The 16,569-nt window shown below is 43.3% G+C and overlaps 1 protein-coding gene across 2 annotated transcripts in view; it reads left to right on the forward strand.

Annotated features, from left to right (window-relative positions):
- Positions 1–4,142: 4,142 nt before the first annotated feature.
- The window catches only part of NFATC3 (nuclear factor of activated T cells 3), a 64,360-nt gene continuing 51,933 nt past the window's right edge, over positions 4,143–16,569 (forward strand). For both annotated transcript variants that reach the window (XM_058034149.1, XM_058034150.1), the window contains exon 1: positions 4,143–4,296. In XM_058034149.1, coding sequence (XP_057890132.1) covers positions 4,197–4,296 — 100 coding nt within the window. In that variant the 5' untranslated portion in view covers positions 4,143–4,196. The remainder of the gene's footprint in view (positions 4,297–16,569) is intronic.

Raw genomic sequence — 16,569 nt, forward strand, 5'->3', positions numbered from 1 at the left:
GATGCAGAAAGGATGTGCTTTCTGGCGCAGTACAACAGAGTTAGCAAAATGAAAGCTATGGTGAAGGCAAGATAAAAAGAAAGGATGATGTTGGCAATGGAAGAACAGAACTCAAAGACATACATCTGCTTTTAAAGTAAAAAGCTTTATAAAGCTTACTGTAAATAACTTACCACTTTACCTTTTACATGTTCTCTAAATTCTTACCTTGTTAGCTAGGTGGTCATGTCATAACCAATTGCTCTGTTTATTTTAGGACATATAGTCCATTTTCTTTTTCAATTGACAGCAGTAGGTAAGACTTAAAGCAATACTTAATATCCTGCTTATATTATAGCTTTCTGACTGAATACTGGAGACAAGAAAAAGAGGAGACGAGATTTACTTCACAGTCAAGGGAAATTAACAAGTCATTAACATTAAAATCTTTAATTTAGCATATTCATTAGAAATATAGTCTGAGCATCTTATCAAAGAACATGGATCAAATACTTGTGTTCAAGTCCACCCTTATAAGAGAACAAGTTTGATTGTATTTTTCACTGGGGACGTTCATAATGAACAATCTACTGGTAGAACAGGAAACTGCTGTGGTTGCTCCATTTGCTGTAATCTGACACAACAATTATTTAACAATAAGACAAAATCTAATTCAGCTGCTTTGAAAAGCAAAAGATTACCCCAAAGTTTTTAGACAAAAATTAGCTGTTAAAAGTAATTTTATGTATAGTGTATTTTACTGACTGGTTCATCGTAGATCTGTTTTCATTCAAGAATGTATGAGGGTTTTTCTTAACCTCAGTTAATCCAATTACACATACTTTTCCAGCTTGTCTTGCTACGTGACCTTGGATTTAGAGATAAAAAGAGGCTACAGGCCAACTGGCTGTGAGCTCCTTATAAAGGTTCAGGCTTCCTTCAGAAAAGGGAATTGTCTACCTTAAGAGAGCATGAATCTTTGGTTTAAGTGTTGTAAGAACAGTAGCTGTAGCTGCTCATGTATTTTCAGTAAAGAAATAGCTGGTGGTGTGTGGGAAGTGATAATGGCAAGGACAGTGCTTTACAAGATAAGTAAAAAACATATGGCTGCTTTTGCACTAGAAGCAACTTCCCATTTTGGGCAAACTTGGGCAAACTCCTGCTGTCCCAAGTTCTGCAAAGTATTTTTTAATATTATGTGTTCTGTTTCCTCTAGAATTGCAATGTCACAAAGTAGCTTTTCATTTAGGCTTGCTTTCTTCAGCACAGATTACTGACCTTCCTCAGAAGTGCACAGAGAGAGAGAATTCACAGAGAATTCACTGCACTCTGTTAAGAGCCTCTGGACTGAGGATTATTCACTGTAGCTAATTCCTCTTCACGTGAGCCTTCTTGTCTCACTTTCATTCACAGGCTCTAATGAGAACATCCAGGTACAAATGCATGCCTGGGATTATGACACACCTGTTGGGATCTGCCTAAACAGCAACAAATATGGAAAGACCCTGTGCATAGAAACAATTGGAATTATTTTAGAATCAAACAATATTAACCTGGAGATGGCCATAGAGTCACAACACACTAACTAGTTCAGATGATTTTTCAACTGAGTAATGAAGCCTTAGAGATAGTGATGATATTTCTGGTTAATATGAGTTTCAAATTAAACTGTGAATATTACATAACTGGCTGTAAGCAAACTTGACTATTTGTGAGTAGTAGTTTAAATCCCATCAATTTCAAAGTTTCAGCTCAAACCTAAAATCTTCCTAGGTCATATGTATTAAGGATTAATATTTTACTTATTCCACAGCACACAACGACTATTTCATTAAGTCCAGTCATTCCTTGGACACTCCAGGAATGGTGACTCCACCGTCTCCCTGGGCAGCCCCTTCCCATGCTTGACAACCCTTTCCATGGAGAAGTTCTTCCTGATGTCCAACCTGAACCTCTCCTGGCATAGCTCAAGACCATGTCCTGTCATCCTGTTCCTGATTGCCTGCGGGAAGAGGCCGACTCCCACCTGGGAGTTATAGAAAAGGGATAAAGTCACCCCTGAAGCTAAACCCTAGCTTCCCCAGCCTCTCCTCACAGGACCTGTGCTCCAGACCCTTCACCAATTCTCTGCCGTTCTCTGGACATGCTCCAGCACCTCAATGTCTTTCTTGAAGTGAGGGGCCCAGAACTGGACACAGGACTCAAGCATTAAGCTCCCTCAAGTTGTTCTATGATTTCTTAGAGTGCAAATTCTAGACACATCAGGACAGTCAGAGTTTCTGTACTGCCATCTCCTGCAGTAGATGCTCATGCTGCAAGAGCAAATTCTGGTTTATTTTGCCCTTCTTTTTGTCTTTTCATTTTAGTGCAAGGCAAAACTATAGATTCTGGTATGTTATCGTGCAGGCAGAGCATCCTGAAGCTTCTGTGATCTCTCTGCTGACTGCTGGGCTCCCTTCATTGATGACATACATTGCTAAGGAATATTTTAATTATTTCCCTTATAGTTAAAAACTTTTAGATGCAGATCTTGCAAAATGCAAGACTGAGAAGACACTATTCCATACTTTTAAATTCTTTTTGGAATTGCTTTCGGAGGAGAATTCCCCACAGTTCTACAGCCTTGCTGCAGCAGCTGTGGTGACCAGAAAGTGAAGGGCACGAGAAGTGCCACAGTGCAAGCCAGGGTGGCTGGGCACGGGCTGGGCACTGAATGGGCTGGGCACGGGAACGGGCTGGGCACAGGAACGGGCTGGGCACGAGAACGGGCTGGGCACTGAATGGGCTGGGCACCTGAAGGGGCTGGGCACCTGAAGGGGCTGGGCACGGGAACGGGCTGGGCACAGGAACGGGCTGGGCACGGGAATGGGCTGGGCACTGAACAGGCTGGGCACGGGAATGGGCTGGGCACGGGAATGGGCTGGGCACGGAACGGGCTGGGCACGGGAACGGGCTGAGCACTGAACGGGCTGGGCACGGGCTGGACACGGGAACGGGCTGGGCACTGAACGGGCTGGGCACGGGAACGGGCTGGGCACTGAACGGGCTGAGCACTGAACGGGCTGGGCACGGGCTGGACACGGGAACGGGCTGGGCACTGGAATGGGCTGGGCACTGAAGGGGCTGGGCACGGGAATGGGCTGGGCACTGAACGGGCTGGGCACTGGAACGGGCTGGGCACCTGAAGGGGCTGGGCACTGAACGGGCTGGGCACTGAACGGACCGGGCACTGAAGGGGCTCCCGAAGGAAGCGCTCACAGCCCCAGAGCTGCCGGAGTTCCGGGGGTGCTCGGACAGGGGGCTCAGACACACGCTGGGCTGTCCTGTGCAGGCCCAGGAGCTGCGGGATCCTTGTGGCTCCCTTCCAGCTCAGTATTCTGTGGTTCTGTGTTTGCCTGCCTGCCGCTGTTCCCACTGAGCCGGAAGGCAAGCAGCTAACAGCCTTGAGTCCCGGAGCCAGCATTTGTTACCCAAGCGACATTCCTCAGCTTACGCCATCCCACCTAATTATTCCGGTCATTAGCTGGAGCCAAGAGCACCACCTATTCACATGCGGTGTTTTAGAACGTAACGCTCCGCACGCCGCAAGGGAATTCTGCTCCTTCGCTCGGACGTGGGGCCGTCTGCGCTGTGCGGGAGGGGTCACGGAGCGGCTCCGGACCGGGAGCGGGCTCGGAGCGGGGCGGGCGCTCCGGCGGCGGCGGGACCGACACGTGGCACCGCGCCCCGCGCGCGGCCCCGCCCCCCGCGCGCCGCTGGCCGCGCCCGATTGGGCGCCGAGCGCCGCCTACAACTCCCGGCAGGCCCCGCGGCGCCCGGAGAGCGGGCGGTCTCTCTCGCTCTCTCTCAGTCGGGCGGCGGTCACGGGGCTCTGTCGGTGCCGTGACGTCACCGCGGGAGGGACGGCCGGAGGACGCACGGACAGAAGGGGGAGGGCCCGGCGGGGCGGGCCGGGGCGGGGGGCGCTGCCCGGGGCGCGGCGCGGGGGCGGGTCCAGCCGCAGCCCGTAGTAGGCGCCCGCCCCCCCCGAGTGACAGAAGCGTCCGGGCACCGGAGCTCGCGCCGGGGCCGCAGCCGCCGCTCGCGCCGCCGCCCCGCCTCCGGCCCCTCCGCCGCCCGGTGTTATGCGGCGCTCCTGAGGGGCGAGCGCAGCCCGGCTGGACCCGGCGCGGCCCTGAGGGGCGACGGGGTCTCGCTGCGCCTCGCCGGCCAAACCCATGACTACGGCAAACTGCGGCGCCACCGACGAGTTCGACTTCAGGCTGATCTTCGGCGAGGACGGGCAGCCCGGCCCCGGGCCGCCGCTGGGGCCCGCAGGTGCGCCCCGGGGCCGGGGGGGTCGCTCGGGTTCCTGTTTTCCTCCGAACGAGGCGGGGAGGGCAGCGGGGACTGCGCCGGCCCCGCCGCTGCGGGAGGCGGCAGCCCGGGGGGAGCGGCGCCGTCCGTCCGTGCCTCAGGCCGCGGCCGCTTCCCGGCGCCGCTCCCGTTCCTCCCGCGGGACGCGGGGGCTCAGCAGCGATCGGCCGGGCCTCTCCCCGCCGTAAGAACTTTCTTTGCGAAAAGAAACGCAAGCGCTCGCATCGTGCGGGAGGAGCCGCCCCGGGCGCGGTGGCGCCGGCGGGGAAAAGGCCCCGGGTTGGATGTGGTGGCCCCACGCCCCCCGAGCCCGGTGTTAACGGGGCCGGAGCAGGGCAGCGCTCGGGCACTTGCGGTGAAAAGTTTCAGCCGAAGTGTTCCCCGTATATAGAACATCCCAGTGCGTTCTGCAGACTTTGTGTACGTTTGCACGGGCGAACACCGCGTGTCGAGGTGTGATGGTTTTTTTGGGTCCCTGTGTACAGATGCACGCATACATCTCAGAGTGCTTCCATTTTACTTTGTTTTGTAGTACTGGAGCCTGAAAATCCCGTTTTAAAATGCTCGTATTTCTTCAAACTGCAGAAAACAAAGTATTCCCTGTGAATTGTGGCGTGAAGAATCAATAAGGACCAGCTGTGCCTTGTTTAGCTGTACCAGAGTTTGATGGCTGCGTGCTTTATTTTCTAACATACTTGAAATAAGTTTTGATTGGTAATGGGCTGTCTTATGTTTAAGTGTTAGATGATAAGATAGCTTGAAACACGGCTGTATCCAGGCTAAATGATGCAGCCATGTTGTTTGGCTCGGTTGTCTGCCTAAGTTAATTAGAAAAAAATTTGTTTGATACAGTCTGTGTGAAAGCACTCAGGATTAACTCCTTAGAAAATCCCTAACTTTCTTGATGCTCAGATTTAATTTGCAAATTCATTCAGATCAGAGAAGGCTTTGTCTATTTTCCATCTCAGTACAATAGCAGATGGTGTGTGTTGTGAAGGGAGCCTGAATTCTGCATAGATACGTGCATTACAGTACCGTATGAAAACAATGGAAAGCATGTGAACAAATGACAACAAAAATAATTTTGACACCCCCATTTCTATTATTTTGACATAAAACTGGTTGTCTAAACTATGTTCCTTTGTTGATGACAGATGAGAATGAGAGAAGAAGTTTCTCAGAAAGCTGGAAATACTAGTGTGGGATCAACTCACTGTTCTATTTGTATTTGGGTAGCAGTCCTTAATAAGCTGTTCAGATGTTACTCTGAATGCAGAGAATGTTCCATGCTTAAAAAGTCAGAACTGTTCTTATGTCAAATTTAAAAATGTGATATTTGGACCATGAACTAGTTTGTTTGCTGTAGCTCTCAGTAAGAAATTCTGCATGTGAAGCTCAAGTAATTTTACTGTTTTGTAGAATTCTAGAGATGATCTTGCCTGCTGTGCACAGATGTGGCCTTCGGGGAAAGGGTTGGAGTAGAACTCTGCCTTCATGTCCTCTGTTAAAAGTATTGCCAAAGCTCATCTGTTCAATCTGCCCTTGTATTTTACACATGAAGAACTAGAATTCATATGAGAGGTCCCATATTGGAAATCTATTTTTTCCTTTACCCCTCTTCCAAATACATTAGATGAACAAAAAAAAAGTTCTTAGAGCTCCCTAAAGCATCTATTTCATAATCCCACATCACTTCCTTCAATGGTGGTGTCTGTTGTGCTGCACAGTAAGCGAAGGGTGTATGCTAATAATAAAACATGTAGGTCACAGGGAAAGTTGCCTAATTTGAAAGAAATAATACTAAAATTACTCAGTTTTCCATGATCATGGAGAACACCTAAAAACACATTCAGATCCTTCGTGTTTTGTCTCTAAAAGTTTGAGACTGGCATTTTGATGAAGGAAGTGTCTGGTACTAAGTTCTTGTGCAAATAACATGGAAATCTATGTTAATGGTGTCTTTTGTACTGAGACTAGTGTTGTGAGGACTTTACTCTTTTATATATGTACACATGTAAGTATATACAGTTTCATATTTATATTTAACTGTATTTGTAATCAAAAGCAAGGCAAAGTGAGCTATTCTTTCATTTCCTTGAAATACTTTAGGTATCTGAACTACTAAGGAAGTGCTAGTGCCAGGCAGTAGATTATCCCTTTTATGATATTAAAGATTAAAAGAACAGTAAGAGAAATCAGCTGGGAACTTTAGTTATCCACAGAGCAGTTTCAGTGGGTTTCAGGATATCAGGACTGACATTTGTAGTTTTGTGCTAAGTGGCAGAACTTGAGACCTGTGTTCTGCATTAGTGCTTCTTTGCTTGATCGGAAAGTTGTAGTTCCTGCTGCAGAGGAGAATGCATGAAAGATGTGTGAAGATGCTTGCAATCCCTAGTGTAATACTGCAGTCTTTGCACAATACTTGGATTGAAATTAAAAGGGGTAGCCCATTTCCAGTGGGTTTTGAGTGGAAGTAAAAATTTGCTCAGGTAATTGCTAAATTAAAGATTCTCAAAAGATTCTTCAGCTGCTTTTGAGTGGATGTTAGGTACTGAGCAAGAGTTTCTGCAAACTTGCTTTCTGTTTCTCTGTTTGTTCAGTGTTGTTATCCCAAAGAACAAAGAAATTGTCTCTTGGGTTTGTAGTGTTGAGCACTAAAAGTGTTTGGTACAGTTCTGGCTACAGTTCTTTCTTCATCTTTTTATGACCAAGGAATTCAAGCCTCCAGTTCCCAAAGGTGATGCTGTAGATCACTCTGAAGTGAACCAAATATCTTTGCTTTGCTCTTTGTTGCAAAAGTTTGGGTAGCTGCAGTATCATCCGATTGCATTGTGCCACCTTGTATCAAGAATGTCTCAGTCAGCCCGTGCATCACAGAACGTTCAGGTGCTCTCAGTCTGCTGAGAGATGTCACTGGCTTGCAGCTGTCAGTGCCAGTGTTTGATGTGCCCCCTGGTTTGGGCTTTTTGGTGAAGGGACCTTTGGGATGTAATGGGTGACACTGGAGTAACTGAATTAGCTGGAATGCTTTTGTAATGGTGCCCCGATTCCCTTCACCACCACCAGTTTTGCAATTCTATTCCGTGTGATTTGGGGGAATTTGTCTAGAATTTATTAGGCAATTAAACTGCATTCAGTTTTTCACACTGCTGAGGACACGTTATACTTTTTAAATGCCAAACTTATCAAAATGAAAGCAAATATGAGTTGCTGTAAAATTTTCTGAAGTTTTATTTTAAGGGTTCATCTTCTCTTTAAAAGAATGAGTTTCTACAAGGTAAAAGCTGTACTTGGAGTATATACTACTAAGCTGAGAATTTGGGATCTTACAGGGTTCTGTGTCATGCAAAACTGTTTCTTCCTGGTATATGAAATCACAACTAACTTAAAATTAGAGGCTGCGAACTGTTCAGTATGCAGAAATGAAGAGTTACAGATGAGTTATTGATGCTGCTGTTCAGCCTCCTGCCTAAAATGTTCCTGTTATTTCTGATTAAGTATCCTAAGAGCTAAAGAGCGGCTAAGGCTTTGTTACCCCGTGAAACAGTAATATGAGTTTCACCTTAACTTCTGCCTTTTGTTCTTGGATTATGAAGTAGAGAAGGGGAAGTTAATATTTCCATGTAAATAATCTTCCTTGGTTGATTTTGTTTATTTGCTTTCCCACAATATGAGTGCTTTAAAAGAACTGATCAAACTACCCTCCTTGGGCTTCAGGTTCATAGTACTTATTTTATTTTATTTATTTTATTTTATGAAACAAGATGGAAATGGATTCTTTGTATTTTCTGTGACTTAACATTTGGTTAGGTAATATTATTTGGTAATCTTGTTACAAATGAATCTTATGATATCTCTTACTTTTCTTCTGAAGAGTATAAAAACCATCCCAGTTCTGTGATGAATTTAGCAACTGTTCAAAACATCTTTGTGAGCTGCAGCCTCGTTCTGCATACGGACACTGTGTTTGGATTTGTCTCTTTCATTGATTTACAAACTTGTACTCCTGTTCTCCTCTGAGATTTTTTTCCTTTCACTTGGAGCTGGTGGGTTATTGGTTTGTTACTGGATAGCACGACTGAAATGCACATTTTGCTATAGTGACTGTTAGAGTAATGCCTGATTTTTCTGAAGGTTTTTGTGTCAGACCTTTCTCTGTGAGCATCCATGAGCTGCTTGGGCTGCTCTGCCGTTGTCTCCTGCCCACATACCAAGTGCCCTGAAGTGATGATGGGGGCTGGATTTTCCCTCAGCTAGGCAGAGTTCTCTTGTAGTGAAAACTGGCACTATGTATGTGTTATTTCATTTATGTGTGCCATAGAAGTCTTAAAACCATTGATTTAGACTGAAACACCACCACAATACCAGTCTTTATAGCTTTGCCTTCATCATTAATATGTGAAGTATCCTTTTCCCCTTCCTAAATGTGCATTCATGACTGGTATTGCTCTCAGGGATTGTTGGTAGAGAGTAGAAAACTGTCTAAGCTGTTGACGGGAGTTTGCAGCATGGTTGAACTTTTTGTTCTTTTCCCTGAGGTTGTGATTAAGGTAAATAATCTTAATAAAATCAAATTGTGGTAAAAAAAGAGAGAATAGTCTTATAATTAGATTGAGTGGGAAATGAAGGGCTGGGTGCTGGCAGTAGCTGTGAACTTATGGTGTGAGTTGACTGAGGATTGCTTTTGGTGAAATTTGATTTTGTGCTCAAAAGAGCTGGTCCAGAGCTGTTGCAAAGTTTGCTTTCCCTGGCTGAGTTAAGAGGAGCTTGTGAGACATCTTTTGAAGTTTGTTTACCAGGCTACCTTGCACACCTGTATGTTTCACTTGAAGTTTTATTATTTTTTAAATTATTTTGATTCTATTTAGATTTGGATATTTATATAAATAGGTAGGAGAGAAAGTCTTTGCACAAGATGGTAACTGTGGTTAATATATATAATTTGGGCCATCCATCTAAATACAGCTGTCTGTGCTGCTCTGTTAACATTTGCTATACAAAAGAGTGCTCGTGTGGTTAAGAATAGGATCAGCTGGTGCTATTCCAACAAAGGAATGAATGGATAAGTTACTTGAATCCATTTATTTTTTTTCTCTCTTAAATATTTCTGTTAGAAAGTGTCACTTATATCTATCTGATAACTGAGTATTAAATATATAGTGATAAACCAGCACTTGAAGGAAATTGAGCTACGATCATTTTATTCTACAAGGTGGTGGATGCTGGTATCTGCACGTAAAAGATTGACACACAGGGACACAATGCAAATCAGTCATATAGGCTGTGGTTATATAATCTGCTGATAGGGGGGAGGAGGGAAAACCAAACAGCTGCATCTGGCCAAAACCAGAGGGTCTTGTGACTTCAAGATACTTAGAGAAACACTGAGAAAGACCAAAGGAGAATGTTTACTAAAGTGCTATCAATGGAGTCAAGAATTGCCGGGCAATTAAAAGTAAGAGATTAAGATGGTAATCCTGGCAAGCTGACATGTTTGAGTATGTTGTGATTTTTCACAGTATTCTGGATAAATTAAATCTTGCCTCTTTGAATGAAGCTTGACCAGGATGAGACTATTCAGGGAAAATACCAAAATCTTTTGTGTGGTGAGCAGTTGTAGTTGCAGCTAATCTAATTTGATAACTTTTCTGTTTTGGCAGTATGGTTCTTTGATCACTACATACTGCATTGAGAGTCACTAGCTAGTGAGTCACTATGTATTGCAGGGATTTTAAAAGGTCCCCAGTTTGACAAAATGTCACTTATTTTGTTTGTGAATTCATAGTTGCACATCACTCTCTGTCCCCTTTCTTCCCAACTGAATTGTGGGCAGAGTGTAAATGAAAACAAATCCTGAGATTTGGGATGAGGGAGATGGTCAGATACAGATCAGCATTTGGGCTAGTGCTTTTGTCTTACATATTTCTGCAAAGTATAAATTCCTTGCAGTTTCTCCAAGTAAAAAGTAGCCCTCTGCTTAAAACATTATGGTGCCATTACTTTGGTCTGTATTGTCCAACTGGAAGCAGTTTGTGAGATGCCACCTGAAGTGTAGGGAGCTCTGTGATGTTGCTGTGAATGAGAGAGAATAAACTGGAGTAGATGGGCCTGGGTCAATAGCAAGCAGCAGTTTGGCTGTTCCCAGCAATAACGTAAATACGGAGCTGTTGCCTCAAGCTGCCCTAGTGGGCCAGGGAAGTACGTGGAGCAGCCTTGGCAGGGAGCCCAGCCAGTAAAACAGCATCCAAGGCCTTGCATTTGTCCAGGCATGCCGTGTGGGCTCGAATGACAGTGGAATTCAAGATGAGTGAAAGGATCAGTGAGGCTAAGTAAAACTGAGCAAGCTTATTAAGAAGGCAGCGTTCTCTTCTACCTTTAGTACACCCATCTGTGAGTGTTCTTGTGAAATACTGGCAAAAGAGAACATTAAAAAATCATAGAACTGTTCAAAGTCATTCAGGGAAGATGAATTTGAATCTAAAGCACTGCAGGTCTGGTGGAAGGAGAGAAGAATGAACTTTCTGGAGATCTGACTACAAACCCATGACCTTTCAGGAGTAAAGTCCTGAAAATAGAATTCTGTGTGTGGTTTGATTTGGTATTGTGTGATGATTTTGGTGGGTTTTTTTCAAGCAGAAACAAAAACTTCATTTGAGGTTGCATGAAAGATGTTTGTAGATAAAGACATGAGCAAGTACTAAGAGGCTAATTTATTAATACCAAAAATGTTGTATCATATTATTTATATTAATATTTAAGTTAATAGGAATTGCATGCTTAAAAATGGTCTCTCAGGCTGCACTTTGAAGATGAGTCATCACTTCTAAAAGTGAGAAATATTTTTAATATAGAAAAAATTCTTCAATGGAGTTGAATATTTCTGGTGTTTTCTGGGTTTTTTTTAGCAGGTTGATGGAGATAGTTAATGAGAAGCTTCATGGTTTAATGGCTGCTAACATTGCTTTTTTGGGAACAAATGCTGTGAGAAATGGTTTTTTAATCCCACATTTTAATGGTTTTGGGAAAAACGGAAGGATAACTTACACATACTTTGAGAGAGGTAGTATTTGCTCTGTGCTAGAGAGGGAGTGAAATTGTGCCTGATTGTTGTTGGGCTGGGGCAGAAGCTGTCACCTTTTAACTCAAGTTGTTGTACAGAGTAGCCCTCTGTGTCTTCATAGCCAAAATGAAAGTGTGACAGAATGACAATCTGCTAATCCAGTCATGTTGCATTTATTAACTGTTAGTGACAATGATTCATTGCTTTGATGGCTGCATACTGCCTGTACTAATATCTGAGGTGATGTATAGCTGCTCATGTGTGTCTTTAGATGCTTTCTAGAAGTTGTTCCCTAAGTCAAGGACATGAAGGAGGAGATGCAGTAACTGATTACAAAAGGCTTTAATAGTGTCATTTGGGATAACTGTATTCAAACAACAAGGCCATAAGGAAATACATTATTTAATCCAAAGAACTACTAAGAAAATCTGTCAATATTTTGTATTTTGCACAGCTTCTTTAGCTGATGTAGGTCTCTGTGTTTCATCAGTGCAATTTGTCATGTTTAGTCTTTTGAGAGCAAATGCTGCTGTCCTTCAAATTGCCATGCTTTTTGTGTTGGGGGCAGGAGTTAGGCTGATGTACAGTATGAGGTGATACCTCCAGTCCTGCTGGAATAAACACAAGCCATTTAGGACTCTGGGAAGAGATGCAAAGTTACACGTGGCTAATATCACCATCTCTACATTTTGGGGTGTCATTCTGAACCTTGCTGAGAAAAATGGTATTTGTGCTGAACTTCAGCCTCCTCTTTTTCATTTGGCTGATTCATGTTTCTGCCTTTTACTGTATCAATCTAGCAAAGTGAATTCAAGGTGTTTCTGATTCTACATTCATGCAAGCAGATGGGAAAAGGCCTCTGGCATCAAGGCAGTTTCAGATTGTCATTCTGGCTCATTACAGTTGATGTACACAGCCTGTGAGTTTAATGCACCTGAAGTCCACTGCATTATAACATTGGTGAAAAGTTGTAATAATTGATGGTTTGAAATACTGAGTTAACTGTGTGGTAGGAGTGCCTGCTGTGGAATGGTTTGCCCTCTGCCATGCAGGCAGCTGCAGCAGTACAGTGTGATTTGGCTGAGGTGTGAAGAGTTCCCAAACGAGTTTGTTCAGATATTATTGATACCAGTTCTAATCTCTGTGTCATGCTCTGTTTGATAATCAGAAAGGGGATGCCCCCATTTTAGTCTCCCCTCCACTGTGTGACTGCTCCCCACTCACACATCTTGCCTTGGCTTACTGCTCTCCTTTTCTACCAGTTTGCGCAAAGACCCTGCTCTGTATCACCAAACTCTCCTGTCAACTAAAATACAAATTTTCTTGCACGCTCCTGTCTGTTTTCTTTGATACAGCCCTGCTTAACACCTGATTTTGCAAGTTTGGTTTCTGCTCAGTGCTTGCCTCAGGGCTGGAGCAGTGAACTGCAGTGTCTCTGTACAGAGCAGCAGGTTGCTGTGAGCAAGGTTGTGTTAGAAGTCAGTTGGTGGTAAAGGCATCCATGTAGGAGTTAGGTGAGGATTTCAGTTGATTCTGTTTGACTGACTGGAGAGCCTTTCCATGGAGCCTGTTGGTTTTGCCCCCACAAAGGAAAAGTTGTGCATGGTAAACTGGCCCACAGCAGCAAGAATCTAGGCAAACCTGGCCTGCTGGCAATTACAGCCCACGATTAATTCCCTTGTTCCCTTCACTCGGTATTTGCCTCATCTTCTCACTTACCTTTATGCTCAGTGTACTTCCAGTGGGTCAGGCACAGCACACCAGTTTGGGAGTGATCAGGCTTTTCTCAGGTCTCACATCTGAAATGCTGTGGGGCTGCAGTCCTTTTGCAGACTCCAACACCTGATCATAGAATAAGAGAGTTCATCTTCAGAGCAGCAGTGTCAGATGGCTGCTCATGCTGTGTGATAGCACCTGCTGTGCCCATGCTCTGTGCTGTTCCAAAAGGCTGTACACTAATGTCTCTGAACTACTGGGTCATGCTAAGATTACCTTTGATCTGACAGTGAATGACAAATGAGGCTTCATCAAACTGGAGGGCAGCAGCTTCTGTTTTGTCTACAAGGTTGGTATGCAGTGAAGTACCATGTTCTTGAATGATATAGCCACAGATTAAAAATAGAGGAGTCCACAGAACTTGGAGGCTTCTAAAGCAAGAAGCAGATTTTTTTAACCTCTTATGAGTATTAATGAATAATCCTTAAGTACTCAACCAAAGGCTTTATATAAAAAGTTGTCATTTAAAGACATGCTTCATATCAACCAGAGATAGCAGGAGAGCTGGAGAAGGCCCAGGTACAAACACTGCTGAGCGCATCCGGTTGTTATTTTCTGTTTTGTAACTGAACTTAGGGTGACTAATTCTTGTTGCATCTTACAGTTACAAGTGGAATTCTTTACCTGCCTTGTACATAACCTGTTAGCAATGTAGCTCAGAGCTGTTCTTTCCCTATTTGAAATGTAATTTCATTACTTCAGTGTGAAGCTGGATGTACACTAAGACAGCAGTTCTAGTTTAAATGCGTACCAGGCTGTGGCCTAAGGGTTTGTTTAGTTGCATGTTACGTTTTTATTTGATAGTGAACACCTGCATTTCCTGTCCTGGTTGCTTGTTTCCTCCCATGTCCTAAAGCTTGCCATTCTGTCAGTTGTACATATACAGGTGTTAGTGCACTGTAAATATGATTACCAAAATCATCTGTGTTAAAAGAACATCTCTTCTCAGTTCCCCTCCCCCTTGGTGTGTGAAGGTGTGTGGGAGGGTGGTTGTTGCTCAAAAAACCTTAGTGTAGTTACACCCCGAGAGCCAGTATGTTCTTATTTTAGTCAGTGTCAGTTGTAAACATTTGATATGCTGGATTCTTCTCTTGTTTAAACTGCTTAAACTACTGCAGCTTCTTTATTCTTCTGTATTTCTACAAAGGATAATGAATTCTTATCCAGATTAGAATTGGAAAAGACTCCTTGAAGAGCTCCCACTGTTGAGAAGGTTCTTTTTCTTTTACATTTCCAGTATACTTACTTAACAAAAGAAAATGAGTGAAATTGTGACTGGCACAACAGAACAGCTTCTGGCATACATGATTGACAAAAGTAAAGTTCATTTTTATCCTTTTTTGAGTAATCTGACATGACCATGAAACAGAGCACAAAACCATCAAAGAGAGTAAACTGCTTCGTAAAATGAGAGTTGTAAATCATCCCTTTCTGAAAACTTAAACTTGCAGTACTTCATGTATTGCTAACTTTGGTCTAGAAGGATGTTTCCCCCTACTCCACCCTGCTACCTTAATTTTTTTTCACAATTTATTCTTTTTCAGTACCATATTTGGCTTGCTAGTCAGTTGTACTCCTTATAAACTAATACATTGCTATGTTTCACTATGGGGTTGTGGGATTTTTTAAGCTGATGTTTAAGCTTGTAGGAAGTGTTTCTGGAGAACTGATAGCTCATAATGGAAAACTGGAGTTAAATATCCAATTATAGAGCTTTAGTGCAATAGTATACCAAGAACTCTCATCAATCGTGTTTTTAAGTACACAAAATAAAAACTATTGATTATTGACTATTTTGTGTTCCCTGTGAAGATTAAGACTCTTTCTTCATCCCAAGAAATATATAAACTTGTGCAAACCTGCAGAGTAATGAAATAAAAAACCTGCCACATATGCTTTTTGTCCCTTTTTACAAATATTTTTGTAACCATTGTGTTCAGAAAGAGATAATGGTAACTGTCATGACAGAAGTGGAAAACAGAAGAGTTGGTCATTCTTTTTGAAGCTTGTGAGACAGACTTGCCTGAGAGCACACATGATGTCTGTGTCAGTGTTCAGGTCTCTCCTCATGCTATTTAAAGGACTTGATTGCTGATCCTGTTTTCACAGTAGTAGTTTTATAAAACCTAGGTCAAGTTGCACTTTCTTCGTACCTTATAGCAACTCCTATTGTCTGAAAATGTTTGTTTATGGGCTTATAAACTTAAAATAATAAAACAATTTGGGTAATTCTGGCACAGGGCTCGTGTTCAGACATTTGATAGTAATTGACCTTCCTTCTCTGGAGAAATCTGGCTGAGTGCACAGCTGCACATGTGCATGTGCCAGTACAGCACTGGGGAGTGAACAACTGGTGGGCAGGCATTGCTGGTCCTGAATGTGCACTCTGATATAGCAAGTAGCAAGCAAAATGTACTTTAGAAGCAGTTGTTCTGGATATTATTTAATTATATTCCCCAGTTAGACAGCTTATGTTGAAGTGTAGTTAGCAGCTTAGTTAGGGATGAGCCAGCATTGTTTTAATGCTGAACAGGAGCTTGTGTACACGAGGCTGTTTCCAGACAGTAGCAAATGTACATTCAAAATGAGCAACCTTCTGGTTCTCATTGACAGTGGATGACACACATGCCTGATGTAAGATTGCAATGGAAGTCTGCAGCTTTATTTATCTTATACACTGTGAATATAGAGCATCTGCTCATTTTTGTGATCCCTCAGTACTGAACCTGATCTCAGCAGGGTGGGGAGGAAGACTCCAGTAAATTTCTAAAGACTCATGGCTTCTCTGTGCTTCTCAGTGGTAAAAGTCTTAGTAAGTAAAAACAAAGCTGAGTTTCTTTCTATGCCATTTGTCCAGAAGATCTCCTTTGATTGTAAAAGAAAATGTGTTTGACGTGGTTTGTTCTTAGGAAACAGTGACTTGTTTTGTTTCTTTGTCTCCTTTAAAATGCTTACTGGAACAAATAAACTATTAATACTACTTCTAAAACTGAAGTTGAACTTATTGGCCCATAATCCTTCATTATTTTTTAACCTTTTATTGAGTCCAGTTATCTTTACTCTGCATTGCTGTTATCTTTATTAGCAGTTTATTCTGTTGTCCTTACCAAAGCAAAAGCATTTAGCACACCTGCCTGTTCAGTGGCATGAAGGGATTTGAGGTGAATGGCATTACTTCTCTTGCTCTGTGTATTTTGCTGTGTCTGTTTTGTCATCTTGCCCCCATGTTTTTGTGGTAGTTTTTGTGCTTTACCTTCGTAGGCTGCCCCAGTTTCTGTGTCTTGAGTGCTTTCATATATTTTATGGTCAGTGAAGGCCTCATGACTTGGCCAACTTCTTTACTGTCTTTCCTCCCCCAATAGGGTTGTTTGCATGTAATAGCTCTCCTATGAAGTAAC

The sequence above is a fragment of the Melospiza georgiana genome, chromosome 14, assembly GCF_028018845.1.
Source record: "Melospiza georgiana isolate bMelGeo1 chromosome 14, bMelGeo1.pri, whole genome shotgun sequence".
NCBI classification, from domain to species: domain Eukaryota; kingdom Metazoa; phylum Chordata; class Aves; order Passeriformes; family Passerellidae; genus Melospiza; species Melospiza georgiana.